Below are 18140 nucleotides of genomic sequence, written 5' to 3'. Positions count from 1 at the left end.
TGCAGAATTGCGTCAGAATTATTGGCATCATATCATACCTTTTCTTTAGGTGGCGTTTGGTTCGTGAGTTGTGTAAAAATTTTCAGCTAAGTGCATATGGCATTGTCAATTCTCTCAGTTTGGTAGAAGGAAAGAACAATTTTACCCATCAAACACAGTTTGCCTAGCTATTAACAAATGCATGTAAAAAAGCTACAAATACACTGTTAGGATGTGTTTGGTATAGGTTTTATTTTGAGTTTGATGGGAAAGTGAGAGTGAGTATTGAGAAATGCCATGTTTGGTACAAGTTTGTAAAAAAAATACTAGGAGATTAGGAAGCATAGGAAACTCTTTTTGTGTTATTTTTGGGTGATTATTACCGTTCCAAAAACCCATTTGAGATAATAAAAATTTTAACAGAATCAATGGGCTTTGCTAGGGCTTCGGGGGGAACTGGTATCTCCGAGGAGAACACTGGTGACATGCAATCGATTGAAGATGATGACTTGCTGAAAAGAAGCGTCGAGAAATCGAAGGTGGATGGAACAAGTGAGGAAACAATGGTGGATGGAACAAGTGAGGAAACAATGGTGGATGCTGGAAAAGCTGATGCAGCAGTAGTAGAAGAAACGGTGAATACAGACAATTATGAGAAATGCAACTCCAAAGAAACCTCTCTGATAAGGAAAATGGTGACGTATAAAGACACCCTTATCCAGTTTAATGGAGCTAGAGGGGAAGAAGAGGAAGAAAAGCACTGGATGGCTCAACAGATGAGAGAAGAAGAGGAAGAGGAGGAATTAGATGAAGAGGCGGCGAATGCTGAAGATGACCCCTTTTGTCCTTCTTTCAGAGTACCAAAGGAGGTCCACAAAGAAGCTTGCAAAAATGGAGAAATGCTTTGATAGTGAAGCTTCTAGGTAAGAGGTTGAACGTCAAATTCCTCCTGGGTAGGCTGCTGAAAATGTGGAGCATATCAGGGGCTTATGAGTTCATAGACTTGGAGAATGATTACTTCCTTTTCAGGTTTATGGATGAAAATGATTATATTCATGTTCTTCAAGATAGTCCTTGGATTATTGCGGATCACTATGTAACTATTCAAAAGTGGAGATCTATGTTCGACCCATATGACGAAGCCCTTAAAAACTCGCTATCTAGATCAGGATACCAGGCTTGCCAATTGAATTGTACACATCCCATATTTTGTGGAGCATAGGAAATATGTTTGGAAGATCCTTGGAGATAGATAAAAATTCTATTAGCAAGACTGAATCCAATGTGGAAGAGGTTACAGAACGCGTAAAATTTGCACGTATATGTGTGGAAGTTGATCTCACCTAGAAGTTCCTGTCGAAATTTAAGATAGGAAATAGAACTTTTCATGTCGCTTACGAAGGCTTGCATCTCATATGCTTTGGGTGTGGTAGATACAAGCATAGGAAGGATCTCTATCCGGAAGTGCAGGATAAAGGATCAATGGAGGGAAACAAAGGAATCAATACTAAGGCTCCAGGAGTAAACATAACGAAAGAATGCGAAACTCCAGCAAAGGAACCTTTTGGGGAATGGATGATTGTCCAGCAGCCAGCAAGAGGAAGAAAAACCAAAGAGGTTCAGCAAGTTCGCGAAGAAACAAGAGGTAAACATAAGATGAACAGTGTAAGAGGTGACAAGACAAAGCAGAGGGGTAGCAGCGATTTTCCCAAGGATCATGCAGCCAAAGCCACTGGCTCACGATTCGATAGTATCAGAGAGACAAATGAGGTACTTTCACCGAATGATAAAAGGCTAGTGTCAGAGACGGCGGTGGCAGAAAGTCAAATAGATATCACTCAAAGTGTGGCCCCACAGCCTGAGGTCAGTGCTTTTGTGAAAGTCCAAAGGCTTGAAAAAGAAGGAACCCAGAAAACCAAAAGCCTAAAACTCAACAAAAATAGGCCTATCAAACTTAGGCCTGAACGAACAATCAGCAAACCAACCCAAAAGTCTAACATGGCCACCAAAAAATCCCTTTCAGTATCCAAAAGTTTGAAACAGATTGCCTCAATGGGTAACGTCAAAGAAATCCCATTAGTCTCAAAAGGGGTGAAGCAGTGTGAAGTTCCAATCAAGGAAGCAAAGCAGAATGTCAACCCGGATGGTAAGTCTCTGGATGCTCTGGAATTGATGAGAAGATTCTCTCAGACAGCAGAAGGGAAAGAAGTTGATGAAAACTTGTTTACCCTGGGTGGTATAAAGGTCTTCTCAGAGATCAAAAAGTAACTTGTCCTCGGATGGGTTCGCTGAGTTACATTTTTAATATGTTTTTTATGTTAGTGTGCACTTGGAACGTGAGGGGAGCAAGCAAGAAAGGTTTGACCCCCCTTATTCAAGATATGACAAAAAAGTTTAGAATTAAGGTTCTGTGCCTTATGGAAACTCGAATTAGCGGAGAAAAAGCTAAAAGGTGTATTTCCAAGTTGGGTTTCAACAATCATCATATCCAAGAAGCGGTTGGATTCTCATGAGGCTTGTGGCTCTTATGGAACAATGAGGAGGTGAAAATTAGTATTCTCTCCTCTCATCATCAATTTATCCATACTTCTTTGGTTTGGAAAGAGTCTAGAAAAGAAGAGATGATAAATTTCATCTATGCTAGTCCGAGGTGCATAGAGAGAAGAACTCTCTGGGAAGGCCTTCAGGATCTGAGTATTAGCAATCATGATGCCTGGCTAACAATGGGAGATTTGAACTCTTATCTTAACATAGAGGAAAAGACTGGAGGCCCTGAACCTAATTGGGCTTCGATGAAAGATTTTCAGAACTGTTTGGATGAGTGTAACCTTTCTAACATTGGGTTCAAAGGACCTAAATATACTTGGAAGAGGGGAAAACTATTTGAGAGATTAGACAGAGCTTGTAGCAATGAAAATTGGAACCTGAGCTTTCCCAACAGGTTTCTGTCTCACCTCCCCTTTTATAGCTTTGATCATCGTCCGATTATTCTCTTAAATGGTATTCCCCCTCGAGATCCAAACAATACTAGACCGTTCCGGTTCATGGCATCTTGGTTGACTTGTGAATCCTTTCAAGGCATTATTAACAACTGCTGGGGGGAAGTTGCGGTCTGGAGGGTAGCTTGTGAAAAGTTTAAAAAAGAAGCTTCAAAGTGGCACAATGAGACGTACAAGGAAGCAAATCGTAGGAAGTTTAAGCTGCATGCTAGACTTAAAGGCATTGATGAGAGGCTTAGCAGGTATCATGACTCATACTTAGAAGATATTCAGAGCAACCTTTGGAAGGAGTTAAATGAAATTTACTTACGTGAGGAAATCCTTTGGTTCCAAAGATCGAGATGTAAATGGCACAAATTTGGGGATAGAAATTCGAAATTCTTCCACTCCACAACAGTAGCAAGACGAAGAGCAAATAGAATTGATTCCTTGAAGGATAGCAATGGTAACTGGATGGGTGAACTGAAACTTCTGGAAAATATGATTTCTAGCTACTTTGAAAACCTGTATTCTGAGGAGGTTACTTGCAAACCTGCTTTTCCTGTGAAAGGGTCCTTCTCCAAGCTTAGAAACCAAAGCCTCAAGAGGCTTATGGCCATGCCTACGGTTGAGGAAATTAAAAAAGTGGTGTTTCCATTTGGTAGCTATAAATCTCCAGGAGCTGATGGTCTTAATGCACTCTTTTTCCAAACTCAGTGGGACAAGGTGGGCAAGACTGTCTGCGAGGTGGTGAAAGAAGCCTTTATTAATCATGGCAGTGTTAGTACTATCAACCAGACCCTCCTATGTCTGATACCAAAGGTTGATTGCTCTGAATCTGTGAGACAACTCCGGCCTATCAGTCTTTGTAATGTAATCTACAAAATCATTACAAAGCTGATATCAAATAGGCTAAGGAACCACATGAACATGCCGAACCAATGCAGCTTTGTGAAAGGGAGGCATAGCTCTGATAATATAATAATTTCCCAAGAAATCATCAAATCTATAAGATCCAAGAAAGGAAAAAAGGGTTGGATGGCCATTAAAGTTGATTTGGAAAAAGCTTAGGACAAACTTGGATGGATTTCATTCTTGATACCCTCCAGGAAATCGAGCTTCTGGTGCCTCTAATAAGCATTATTATGAGCTGTGTGTCAACCTGTACAATGAATGTGTTGTGGAATTGAGCAACTACAAGAGAATTCAAACCGACTAGAGGAGTAAGACAAGGTGATCCTCTATCACCTTATCTTTTTGTCCTCTGTATAGAGCGGCTTGCCCACCTAATCAGCATGGCGAAGGAACAAAAAGAGTGGAAACCAGTGGTCTTAAGGAAGAATGTTCCTCCGATCTCCCACCTATTTTTTGCTGATGACCTTCTGTTGTTTGGGGAGGCGTCTTTGAAGCAAGCTAGGATCATGAAGAAAATTCTCAACTGTTTCTGTGACTGCTCTGGTCAAAGCATTAGTGCTGCGAAGACTAGAGTTTTCATGTCAAAAAATGTAAACCACAACCATGCTACTGAACTGAGTAATGAGTTGGGGTTTGGCCTAACTAGTGAACTGGGTAAATATCTAGGTATTAACCTTCATCATAAGAGAGCTACAAAAGGTAGCTTCAGTCACATCATGGAGAGAGTGAACCGGAAGTTAGAGTCTTGGAAGAAAAGAACTTTATCTCTGGCTGGCAGGATTGTGCTTGCTCAATCAGTGCTCTCTACTCTTCCAATGTATGCCATGCAAACAAACCTCCTACCCCTTGGAACTTGTGATGAGATTGAAAAGACCACTCGAAGTTTCTTGTGGAATTCAGGGAACAAGGAGAATAGTCCCCATCATGTGGCTTGGAAAAGAGTCTGCAATCCGAAAGAAGATGGTGGTTTGGGTCTTAAATCAATAAGAGAAGTTAATAAAGCTTTCCTCATGAAGATTGGTTTCGGAATCCTCACAAAGCATGATGCTTTTTGGGTACAAGTTCTAAAAAACAAGTACAAAATGGGAGATGGTTTAATTCCAGAAATCAAAGCCTCCTACAACAGCTCCATTCTTTGGAAATGAGTTGTAAAAATCTGGCCTGAGGTTAAAGGCTCAATCAAAAATCAATGTGGGAAATAAGGAAAAACCTGTTTTTGGTTAGATCCTTGGATTCCGAATGTTGATAGTCTCCAAGGGCAATTATCTGAGGATATTCCTGAGATCCTTCTCCAAGAAAAAGTGTCAAATTTTGTTTAAAATGATGGTACTTGGGACTGGCCGAAAATGAGGGAGTGGATGAACCCTGAAGTATGTGAGCTGATTGATAGCATTATGCCAGCAAATCAGGAAAATGGGGAGGATCGGGTTTGCTGGGCTGACACAAATGATGGATGTTTCACTGTTAAATTTGCTTACTACAGGTTAAGGAGCCCCCAAATTGCTCAACCGAACTTCAACTGGAAAATAATTTGGAAGTGGGATGGTCCAAGTAGAGCCCAAACTTTCCTTTGCCCTCGATGACAGAGACTGTATCTGGTCCAAAAATATTTGGAAAGCCTTGGTAACTCCCACTAATTGGTTGTCGTTCTGTACTAAGCCTTTAAGGGCTCGGATTGAAGAAAACATAAAGAAGGAAAATACTGGATCAAGAATCAAAAACTGGGATCTCTTTTTTGGTATATGTTGTTGGTTTATTTGGAGAGAAAGGAATGTCTTCAATGGGATCCAACCTAACACCCAAAGAAGCATTCGTAGTATCCTGGGTTATCTTGAAAGCTACGTAACAGCTAAAAATACAATGACAGCAGGAAGGTTAATCCAAAAACCTTGCCAATTGCAAATGATAAAATGGAACCCTCCTCCTCCTGGGTGGCTGAAATTGAATGTAGATGGAGCAAGTTCCTTGGGAGGGCAAAATTCTAGTTGTGGTGGGGTGATTAGAGACTACAAAGGAGATTGGGTCTTGGGTTTTTCAAAGAACCTCTGACAGGGCCACTCCTTTAGAGCTGAATTATGGAGCATGTTTACAAGTTTGAAATTAGCTTAGGAGGCTGCTTTAGAAGCGTCATTTTGGAAGGAGAGTCCTCTCAAGTGATGGAATTCATAGAGCAAGATAGCAGAAATGACCACCCGATGGCTCCTATTGGTAATAAAGTAAGAGAGCTTATGGAGCGAAATTTGAACCTTCATCTGAATCACACCCTCAGGGAGGGCAATATGGTGGCCGATTGGATGGCTCACCAAGCTCTAACTATTAAGAGTGATATCCTTGTTAGTCAACTGCCTCCTTATGACTGTTATGATCTATTAGCTAAGGATAGGATGGGTCTTGAGAGACCCAGAGCAGCTAGGTAGTTTTTTCTTCCTTTCTCTTGTATGTTTCCAAAAAAAAAAAAAAAAAACCTATTTGAGATATGGTATTTTGGGATAAATGGGGAAGTGAAAAATGGGGCAAAAGTTATGGACCAATTTGACCCTCATGCGTTTAAAGTGAGATCTCGTCTGCAGCTCTGGGCATTTTGGTCCATTTATATGCAAAGAAGAAAATAAAATAATATCGATATTATCCACTTCTGTGAAAATCTTGAGAGTTGGAAGAGATAAGATGTGGTCAAGGATTCACAATTTTTAAGGAGGGGCACTTTAAGTTCAAACAAAGCAAAATAGCAAAATATGGTTGTTTTAATTTTGTAAGAAGTAATAAAAAAAACTAGCAGAGGGAGAAGAAGGGATAGTAGGCGAAAAATTTGAATTGATTAGTACCGATAAGTAAAAAATTTATAATGGGGGTATTTTCGTCAATTTAACATATTTTCCCATCACTGTTTTTCATTCAACCAAACATAGACTTTGCAAATTTAAATAAATTTCTCCAGTAATATTTCGGTCAACCAAACAACTTTTTTAAAAAATTTCTATCAAACTTACTTTCCTACCATATTCCCATTAATTATGATTCCCCGGTAAAAAAAAATATCTCCTCTACCAAACGCCCCCTTAAGGAATGCAACTTCCAACGTGGTATTTCCTTGAAAATCGGATAAATGCAAAAAGTGGATGAAAAAGGTGACAAGATTACCCCTCTTCAGGATATTTAACTTAATTTTTTCAGTAATATTTTGCGGTATCAAACAATTTTTTTAAACTTTTTTACTAAACTTTTTTCCTTGTAATTACATTTTTCTAGTAAATTTTTTTTTCCTTAACGAGTAAATTGAGGGAGTTAGCAGATGTTTTTGCTAGAAGGAAAGTGAATATTGTTTAACGAGTAAGTGGGCTGGAGAAAAGGCCAAGGAAATGGATGGAACTGGTTTCAAGTTATGGTACATAGGTATTAACAAGAGTCGAAAGGGTGTTGGAATTATGATCGATAAAAGTTTCAGAGATAAAGTTATGGACGTCAAAAGGAAAGGCGACATAATTATTCTGGTTAAGCTTATAGTGGGTGATTTAATCCTGAATATCCTCAGTGTGTATGCACCCCAAGTTGGATTGCAACCAATTGATAAAATCCAATTTTGGGAAGACTTGGAGGAGATGTTGAGGGGAATACCTCGAGAGGAAAAGATTTTCTTATGAGGAGATCTAAATGGTCATGTTGGTAAAAGCAATGGAGGTTTTGATAGAATCCATGGAGGTTTTGGCTATGGGACGAGAAACGAGACTGGAGAAGATATCTTGAATGTTGCACTAGCCTATGATTTGATGCTAGTGAACACCTTTTTTCGAAAAAGGGAGTCACATCTAATCACATATCATAGTGGCCAAAATCGTAGTCAGATTGATTTCTTTCTGGCTAGAAGAGAAGATAGAACTTCTTGTATCGACTGTAAGGTCTACCCTGGAAAGTGTGTCGCTACGCAACATAAGCTGGTAGTCTTGGAGGTTCGGTTCAACAAAGTACTTACAATGAGGAAGAGGGCTCAGAACCCGAGGATAAGGTGGTGAAAGCTTAAGGAGGGAAAAAATAGATAGTTCAATGAAAGAATGTTGCACGAAGGACCTTGGGAGTTTGATGGAGGAGCAAATGCAATATGGAATGAGATGGCTAAGTGTATTCAAAATATGGGAAGGAGGGTGTTGGGAGAAAGCAAAGGAGATGGATTTCATACAAAGAAAACATGGTGGTGGAATGGAGAGGTGCAAGAGGCAATTAAACATAAGAATGAGTGCTTTAGATCTTTGCATAAAATTCCCAGTGAAGAGAACTTACAAAAGTTTAGATTGGCGAGAAAAATGCAAAGAAAGCAGTGCGAGAAGCTAGAGGCAAGGTTTTCGCTGATTTGTATAAAAATCTTGGGAGAAAGGATGGTGAAAAAGGTATATATAAACTTGCAAAAATAAGGGATAAGAAAAGTGAAGACCTCACCCAGGTTAGATGAATCAAGGATGAAAATCAAAAACTTTTGGTGAGAGATGAAGATGTAAATGAAAGATTGATGAACTACTTCAACAAGCTGTTTAATAGGGATGGAGATATAAACGAGGTGAGCTTGGAGGACGCTTATGATGATTTGAATAGAAGATTTGTGCGCAGAATTAATACACATGAAGTTAAGGAGGCTTTAAAGAGGATGAAGACTACTAAAGCCTTGGGACCTGATGGTGTCCCTATTGAAGTTTGAAGAGGCCTGGGGGATGTGGCAATAAAATGGTTGACCAATCTTTTCAATAAGATTCTCCAGACTAATAAGATGCCTGATGCATGGAGGAAAAGTATGATTGTGCCTATCTACAAAAACAAGAGAGATATACAGAATTGTTCAAACTATAGAGACATTAAGCTAATGAGCCATACTATGAAGTTGTGGGAGAAGGTTATTGAGCATCGCTTGAGGAGAGATACCAAGGTTTCTGTAAATCAATTTGGATTTATGCCAGGAAGATGTACCATGGAAGCCATTTTCTTGATGCGACAACTAATGGAAAGATATCGAGAAAAGAAGAAGGACTTACATATGGTGTTCATAGACCTTGAGAAAGCATACGATAGGGTTCCAAGGAAAGTTTTATGGTGGGTTCTGGAGAAGAAAAATGTACCATCAAAGTATCTAAAGGCAATCAAGGATATGTATAATGGGGCTACTACATGTGTAAAAGCTTGTAACGGAACATCAAGTTATTTTCCTATCACGGTAAGTGTACACCAATGGTCGGCTCTAAGTCCTTATCTCTTTGCCTTAGTTATGGATGAACTAACAAAAGATATTCAAGAGGAAGTGCCATGGTGTATGCTTTTTGCAGACGATATTGTGCTTATTGATGAGAGAAAGGATGATGTTAATAGAAAACTTGAATTATGGAGAAGCACATTGGAATCTAAAGGATTCACATTAAGTCGAAGCAAGACTGAGTATCTGAAGTGTGAGTTTTCTCTGGTAAGAGATGTAGACCAAGATCCCATGCATCTAAGTGGTCAAGAGATACCTAAGAAAGACGCTTTTGAATACCTGGGCTCCATTTTGCAAAAAGGTGGAGAGATTGATGAGGATGTACATCATACAATCAGAGCAGGGTGGATGAAATGGCACAGGGCATCTGGGTTTTTGTGTGACCGCAAAATCTCCCTTAAGTTAAAAGGAAAATTCTATAAAACAGCAGTAAGACTTGCAATGCTATATGGAGCTGAATGCTGGCCAGCACATAGGCAACATGAGCATAAAATGGGAGTAACAGAGATGAGGATGTTAAGGTGGATGTGTGGTTATACGAGAATGGATAAGATAAGAAATGAAGATATTCGACGAAAGGTAGGAGTACTACCGGTGGCTGAGAAGATGAGAGAACATAGATTGAGGTGGTTTGGGCACGTAATGAGAAGGCCCCTAGATGCTCCCGTAAGAACAGAAGTTTGTTACCAAGAGCTCAACACAATAAAAGGTAGTGGTAGACCGAAACTTAATTGGGGGAAGGTAGTAAAACAAGATTTAATGGAGTGGGATATAGATTGGCGGACAGTATGCCTTATAACGGAATGGAGAAAAGCTATAAGCATGGTGGAGGGTTAGACCCGTTGTTATTCCTATGTTCCAGATGGTCCCTTTTTAGTCCTTTTCCCCTTCATTTCCCCCTCTTCTTCTTTTCCCTTTCTTTTTTTACTTTTATATATATATATATATATATATATATATATATATATTATTACTATTCTATTTTTTTCAACTTTTTTGTATCTTTCATTTGGGATCATCTACCACCGACCCCAATTAATTTGGGGGAAATGTGTTGTTGATGTTGATGTTGATCAAACACCCTTCAGTCTCGTTAAATGCAATTTATATTGCATTTCTTGTTTTTAATCACGTACATCTGAGCTTATAGAGCTTTATAGAGCTTCAACGTTCAAATTAAATGTGAGCATATGATAAACAATTGTTCACTGTATAATGTGTATGATGTATCCTGGTAATAATTTTTCATTTTCGCCATTCATGAAATGCCTTGGTCATGTTCTTTGTTTTCCTTGTGCAAGATTTTAGTCGCGTGTACTTCTTAAACAATCAATCATCGCTTCACAAAAACAGTTGTATGAGGGAGTTGCTTATGGTTGAGCTATTAAAATGGTGACCATGTGTTTTTTATTTTTTAACCCCTGGCTTTCATTTTTTTTCTTCTTACCGCTTGTAAGTGCGACATTCTTTCTATTTTTTTATTCCCTACTGGTACGGAACAGTGACCATTTTGCCACTGTTCATCATATTATTTACCAGAATGCCACGCGCACAGTAAAAATTCCCAAAATGCCACGCGGGCTAATTCGCTACACAGTGTAGCAAATTATGCCTGATGATGTGCCACTTCCCCAATGGCCATGTAATTCGCTACATAGTGTAGCGAAATACGTGGTCAAATGGTCAGACTCCCCAGTCAACATGATGGACACGTGTCAAGCCACCAATATTTTGCTACACTGTGTAGCGAAATACGTGGCAACGGTCACCTGCTCCACTGCGCATGTCAGACATGTGTCAACCATGCATAAATTCGCTACACAGGGTAGCGAATTATGTGCATCTGTTTTTCTATTTAAACTCCACGGTCCCCACCCCTCCCCCCACCATTTCCTCTCAATCTCTACCTCACTCCCTCTCTCTCTAAGTGCTTTCTCACTCTACAAGGTTATTTTTTTGTTGCTTTTATAATATATTTATTTTATTAATTATGCTTTTATAAATGTGTTATATTATTTTATACTGATACTTGAAACATTAGTTTAGTAAATATGTTATATTATTTAATGTTGATACTTGAAACTTTAGGTTAGTAAATGTGTTATATTATTTAATGTTAATATTTGAAACCTTAGGTTAGTAAATGTGGTCAATGATGAGACATAGTAGGGCTTCTAAGGATATTTTTGATGGGATTGTGGAAAAAGTTAGAGGTAAGCTTAATGGCTGGAATCAGAAAAGCTTGTCTCAAGCTGGCCGAATTACATTGTCAAATTCATTTTTGGCTGCTATCCCTTATTTTCAAATGCAAAGCACCGAAATTCCTTCTTCAATTTGTATGAGGTTAGAACAAATTCAGAGGAATTTTATTTGGGGGGATATGGATAATGTTAGGAAAAACCATTTTATTAGTTGGGATACAATCACATTGTCTAAAAAATTTGGTGGTTTGGGCTTGAAACGAATGGAGTTGATGAATGATGTTTTTCTTGCTAAGAGGGCTTGGCTATTTATGACAGATCCTGACCAGCTGTGGAACCAAGTGTTGCGGGCTAAATATGTAGCTAATTCTAGAAGAATTGGATATTTTAAAGCTTCCAATGGTGATTCAGTTTTCTGGAAGAATATTTGCTGAGTTTGGAAGAGTATGGAAGGTAATTTAGCTTGGGATTTAGGTGATGGTAGAAGTATTAATTTCTGGGAGGAAAAATGGATATTTCCCATTCAATCTTTAATTGATTGTTCTCTCAGGAGAGATTCTATTGTGCGGTCTGATGTTAAAGTTGCAGATATGGTTACAGCAGATGGGGAGTGGGACTGGTTGCGGTTAAATCAATGGTTCTCTAGTAACATTCTCAATGTTTTGCTTGGTACTCTTCCCCCTAGTGATGCAGATGGTCCTGATAGGTGTTTGTGGAGTTTGGATGGTCATGTTGGTGTATCTGTCAAAGTTGTTCATTCTTCTCTTCTGGATCAGGTTAATTCGGTTGGCAATAATAGGCATAATTGGTCATGTCTGTGACCTCGAACTGCTCTTTGGGGTAATGGTGATGATTTGTGTCCGATTTGTGGCTTAGAGAAAGAGACAGTCTTCCATTCCCTAAGGGATTGTCCGCATGTTTATTCAGTTTGGGTGTGCTTGGTGCCATCTGAGCATGGTGATAGTTTTTTCTGGGGGATCTCGACTTTTGGCTTCATTTTAATTATAATCTGCAGTCTGCAGCTAGTTCTTTGTAGAATTGGTTGTCCATTTTTTTGTAGCTTGTTGGAAGTTTTGGGTGTGGAGAAATGAAGTATTTCATGGCTCTCACATGTCTTCGGTTATTGATAGGGTAAAGACTATTAGAAATCTTGTTGAGGATATTCAGCATGCTTGTTATACTCAATCAAACTGATTTGCTAAAAGAAGAACTATGATTTTGAATATTTCATGGTAGTTTCCTAATAATGGTATGATTAAAATCAATTTCGATGGTGCTGCTCGTGGTACTCCTGGTTCTGCTGCTTGTGGTGGTGTGATGAGGGATGCCAATGGGAGATGGTTGGGTGGTTATGCATATAGGTTGGGGATTTGTAATGCTTTCCAAGCGGAATTGTGGGGGGTGCTTAGGGGCTTGGAGATGGCTTGGAGCTCAGGCTATCGCAATGTGATTATTGAAAGTGATTCTTCTAATGTAATCACTCTGCTATCCAAGAATGATATAGCAATTCGTGAGTGTCATCTGATATCTCGTATACGGATTTGGATTTAGAAGGATTGGACAGTCTCATTTCGTCATACATTTAGAGAATGTAATACTGTTGCTGATTGGTTGGCCAATTTTTTACTTGATGATCAAGAGTAGCCTGATAGAAGATTATGGTGGGATCCTCCTCCTGGTGTTTACCTTTTGTTGCTTGTCGATTTGACTTCTGTTAGTAGACCACGTGAGGTGGTTTGTAGTCCTTAGGAGGGCGTTTGGTTGAGGAGAAATTTTATGAATAATAGGAAAATGTTATGCATAGGCAAATGGTTGGAGGATTATGTTTGGTAGGAAAATGTAAAAAAAGTTGTTTCGTTGGAAAAAAATTAGATAAGAAAATTAGGTAACTTTTATAAAGTCTATGTTTGGGTGTAGATAAGATATAAATGGGAAAAAAAGTAACATTTACGAAAATAACCCTATTTCGTACAAATTTATGTAGGAGGCATGGGACCCTTAACCCGTAAACATATTTGTCAATCCCCAATGGCAAAATTTCATCCCTCTACCAGAATGAACCTTGAAGCTGCCAGTCGTGGAAACACAGCTCCAGGCTCTCTTAAATTGAAGCTTCAGTGGTTCTCCAAAGATAACCTTTTGAAGTTCGGGTCATTGTTGAAGGAAATCCATGCAGAAAAAGGGGTATCTCCTTTGGTAGTAAGATGTATATCGTAAATTTTTTTTCTCTCTATTCATATTCATTTCATTCATTTGTTTTTGGTTTTAATTTTTTTTAAAATTAGTTTGCTTGTTTAGCGTGTTGGGTTTATGATAGCTTCCTTCCCTTTTAATTCTTTGATTTATATCCACGCAGTGGTTGTTCATTTTCAATGAATCGAATAGTACAGTTTCACTGCACATTGTACAGTTTCGCGCGCAGTTCAGGGGTACGCTAGTCATATAGTGATTACACTTTTGGCTGATTTAGGTAGCAAATGGAGAATACCATATATCACGTGGGAACTTGTTAGCCAGCTATTAACAAAAATAGACGTCGAAACACAGCTTCTTAGCGATCAGATTTATGTAGCCAAATTCAGAAACCCCCACCTCCCAAACATGGTGATCTTAGAAAGCCACCTCTCATTTGCCTATCAAACTCATCAAAATCCCAAAACCAAACATCCCAAAGCCAAATTCTGTCTGTTTTTTTCTTTTGTTTGTTTGGGCTTAGGCCTTTTATTTATAAAAAAAAAAATGTGGTAATTTTATTTCATACATAAATGGTTACGGATAAATTATTTAATTTATTATTTATGCCTTAATACATTTGTACTGTTATTTAATTGAGGTATTTGAAAACTTAGGCTAGTAAAATATGTTAATTAATTTCACGCTTAAATGCTTAGGTCTAATTTAATTAATTTTTATTTATGCTCGAATATTTTATGAATATTATTTAATGTTGGTATTTGAAACGTTAGGTTAATAAATGTGTTAAATTATTTTACAATTGAATGAATGGTTAGGTCTACATAATTAAATTTTTTAATTAATTTTTAAACGTTAATAATTTATAAATATTTTTTAATTTTGATATTTGAAACCTTAGGTTGGTAATTATATGAATTTATTTTAACGCATAAAAGGTTAGGTCTAATTTATTTAATTTTTTATTTATGCTTTTATATTTTTTGAATATTATTTAATGTTGGTATTTGAAACCATAGGTTAGTAAATGTGTTAATTTATTTTACGCATGAATGGTTAGGTCTAAATAATTTAATTTTTATATCAATAAATTTTACTTTAATAATTTATAAAAAAAAATTAATTTTGATCTTTGAAACCTTAGGACAGTATATGTGTTAATTTTTTTTACGTATAAATGGTTATGTGTAAATAAAATAATTTATTAATTAATTATTTAAACTTTAATAATGTATAAATATTTTTTAAATTCGATATTTGAAACCTTAGGTTGGTAATTATATGAATTTATTAACGCATAAAATCTTAGGTTTAATTTATTATTTATGCTTTAATACATTTTTTATTAATGTGCGTGTTGATTTAGAAACGTTAGGTTAGCAAATTTTTTAATTTATTTCAAGCATAAACTTAAATTGGGTCTTCTATTAATTTATTTAGTTAAATTTTTTTAATTCTTTGTTTATGAATAATATTCGAGTTAATAATTTAATTTATGTAGCTCCATAATTAGTTAATTTATGTAAGTCATAAAAAAATAGTTGTAATCCTTTAATTGTAATGCATTCCATTTACTTAATTAATTTTTTATGCATTTAAAATTTTTAAATTATCGCTATCATGATTTAATTATTCTTTTTAATAGATCTATGGAGCATGATGAGGCACCTCGTCCTGGGTCTCCACGCAACGTGATTGACCTGGGCCGGAAGACCGTACTCTTCTGACTCTTCAGGACAAACATATATCCACACATGCGTGGAACACCTGTGAAGACCCGAATGTCCAGGATCGTGTGATTAATGTGCGACATGTTGCGACGCATAATCACCTTGACATTCCCGAGGAGATTCAGCCATGGCTGATGCAGGCTGGGTTCTACCATATTGCGCGCTTGCACAACCATGAGGTTAGTAAATTTTTTATTGTATCACTATGAAAAAACCTTGGAATATGGCATTGTTCTAATAAAATTTTCATTGCTGATTGACCATATATTTTTATGATTTCAGATAGACCATGCACTTGTGTCTGCGCTAGTCTAGCGATGGTGCCCAGAGACACGGACATTTCATATGACTATGGGCGAGGTCACCATTACCATGGAGGATGCGCATCATCTACTAGGATTTCCCACTGATGGTGAGGTTGTGTCCGGGCGCCACGGACGGCATCCATTTAGGCAGATGGTCAGTGACTTTTTAAGAGTTAATCCACAGGCTGGTAGGGATCTGTCTGGAGGTTTGTTGGGTCTCCACTTCCTACGGGAGAGGTTTCAGCATTATGCAGGCCACGCCGCCACTGAGGTTGATCGTATGAGATATACTCGCGCATTAATTTTACGCATACTAGGCGGGACCCTGTTTGTCGACACTGCCTCCAGCTTCGTTTCTGCCAGATATGTATTATATCTGGACGATTTCCAGCTGTGTGGAACCTTCAGTTGGGGCTCTGCAGTTCTTGCCTTCTTATATAAGGAATTGTGCAAAGTGACTGACATGGGACGTTCAGAAATGGGTGATTTTGCACTCTTATTGCAATTATGGGTGTGGACCAGATTCCCGTCTATCTCTCCTCCACTACCCGAGGTGTCTGATGAGCATGCCATTTATGGAGCCAGGTTATTGCACTGTTGTATATGTTACTTATTCATATTGCAGGCTGTTAATTTTTTAATGTTATAGTATGTTTATACATGTGGCCAAATTGTTGCAGGTTTAACTTTTATGATGTGCGGCAGACTGTTTTTACACACATTCTCAGGTGCCGCCATCGTATGGACGTTATGCATAGACGGGATTTTCGTTGGAGACCGTACCTGAGCTTCGAAGTTAATGCACCTCCTTCTGACACCGCCCGCAGATGGCTTTCTGTGTGTCCACTTATTTGTTACTAGATCGTTGTTTACCAGCAGCTCGATCGAATTCTACGGCAGTTTGGATGTCAGCAGCCTATTCCCCAAGGTCCGATTAGTTGTCTTGACCTGCTGACGATTAGCATTACTGGTAAGATAGACGTAGATTGGAGGGATCGACATGGATTCTACATCGCTCAGTAGGAGGACAAGGATTCTATGGTACTACAGGACCTCTTGCCTCTTGCGCAGGGAGATGAGGGCCACCTATCTGTTAACAATGAGTATATTAGATGGTATCATAGAGTGACTCATAGATGGATGACCTGCAGGACTACGGTTGCGACACATGTGGTATGTTGTAATACTCCATGCATGCTTTTAACAAGTTATTTTACATTTACTAACAAGTTAATTCATGTCTGTCCTACAGGCCGATCGTGCGGAGATGGTGGTCCAAATGGCTTCTCCAGAGGGCCGAGTATCGTTCACTATGGATCAGGTCTATCACGAGGCACTCAGATGCCTCGCAGCGTGAAATGATATTACCAGATTGACAGATCTTGGCCAGCCCGCAGCCCCACCTGTGGTCCGTACTACGCAGGACCCTTCGCCTGTCCAGCGTCGTACTTGACGTGCGCGTATCGAGGGTTTTCCGCTTCACCATTCCACGCCTCTTGTTGCTGATACGCCTGTTGTTGTCCCTCCCATGCCCCCCGTCCCGCCGGGATGTATTATTCTCCTTGTTTTCCAGCAGGTCCATCTCAGCAATATTGGTGGCCCCTGCAGTTTTCCGGTGCACAGCCTGGGTTTCATCCTGAACAGTATCCACCCTGGTCGACAGTTCCACCTATGGGTCAGTATGGGTTTCCATCTCAGTCGTATCCCATGTATGCAGGCGATAGTAGTTCACAGCCTACTCAGGGCTTAGACTCATTCACAGAGTACTACAGGCCAACTGTTCCACCACAGGATCCATCACATTCACATGCTTAGCCACATGCTCATGTTCATGCACAGGCAGAGGCAGAGGATTCTGACTCGGTTATAGCCACTCCGACAGCATACTCCACGAGCTTTTTGCAGTCACCACATTCTCAGCCATTAGGGGAGTTTTCAGCTCAGGATTTGGCCGAGGCTATGGGGGAGGCGAATTATGACCCCCCATGTTGTTGCTGCTGGTGATGGTGTTCCTGGTCCTGATGTTGCCGTACATGTTCCTGGTGCTGATGGTGCTGATGTTCAGGGGATTAGGAGAAACCCCCATAGACAGGCCAAGTTTACTTGCGTGCTGTCACCATTTAACCATGATCAGTCTAAATGTGCGGGGTATCATGCTCGAGAGCACTGATGTGTTATTTTGTTGTGTAAGGCGTATTTACATTTTGTTGGATATTGTAAAAGGACTGTGGACTCTTATTTATGGTTATTTTATGCCTGCGTTGGATTGTATATGATCTGCGCGACTTATGTATTTAGATTTTTGCTATCATTATTGTTGTTTACTTTGCTTATATTATGGGCACATTTGACATTTACTTTTTTTTTTTTTTGAATACATTTGACATTTATAATTATGGGTGTATGCAAATGTCGGCAGACTCTCGTTGATGAGTACTACAGGACTAATTTTGATTGTCGCCGCGAATATGGAACACATTTTGTACAATAAAATGGAAATTATAATAATAAATATGGTACATAGCACACATTTGATACATATATAACTAGTTTTGCGAATATTGAAATACATAACATACGATTGCAATTAATACTAATAATATGTA

At 38.7% G+C, this 18140-nt stretch overlaps 1 protein-coding gene across 1 annotated transcript; it reads left to right on the top strand.

The window, feature by feature from the left end:
• Window positions 1–15580: 15580 nt before the first annotated feature.
• Window positions 15581–17349, top strand: LOC133308100 (protein MAIN-LIKE 2-like). Its single transcript, XM_061508691.1, has 4 exons — window positions 15581–16119; window positions 16215–16371; window positions 16787–16855; window positions 17143–17349. Exons 1-4 carry the CDS (start codon window positions 15581–15583, stop codon window positions 17347–17349), a joined length of 972 nt encoding a protein of 323 aa, XP_061364675.1.
• The last annotated feature ends 791 nt before the right edge of the window (window positions 17350–18140 follow it).

The sequence above is a fragment of the Gastrolobium bilobum genome, unplaced genomic scaffold (assembly GCF_033153095.1).
Source record: "Gastrolobium bilobum isolate Gb01-03AN ecotype WA unplaced genomic scaffold, APGP_CSIRO_Gbil_v1 utg1570, whole genome shotgun sequence".
NCBI lineage: Eukaryota > Viridiplantae > Streptophyta > Magnoliopsida > Fabales > Fabaceae > Gastrolobium > Gastrolobium bilobum.
Note: the sequence above shows the minus strand (reverse complement) of the source record. Positions and strands in the feature narration are given on the sequence as shown.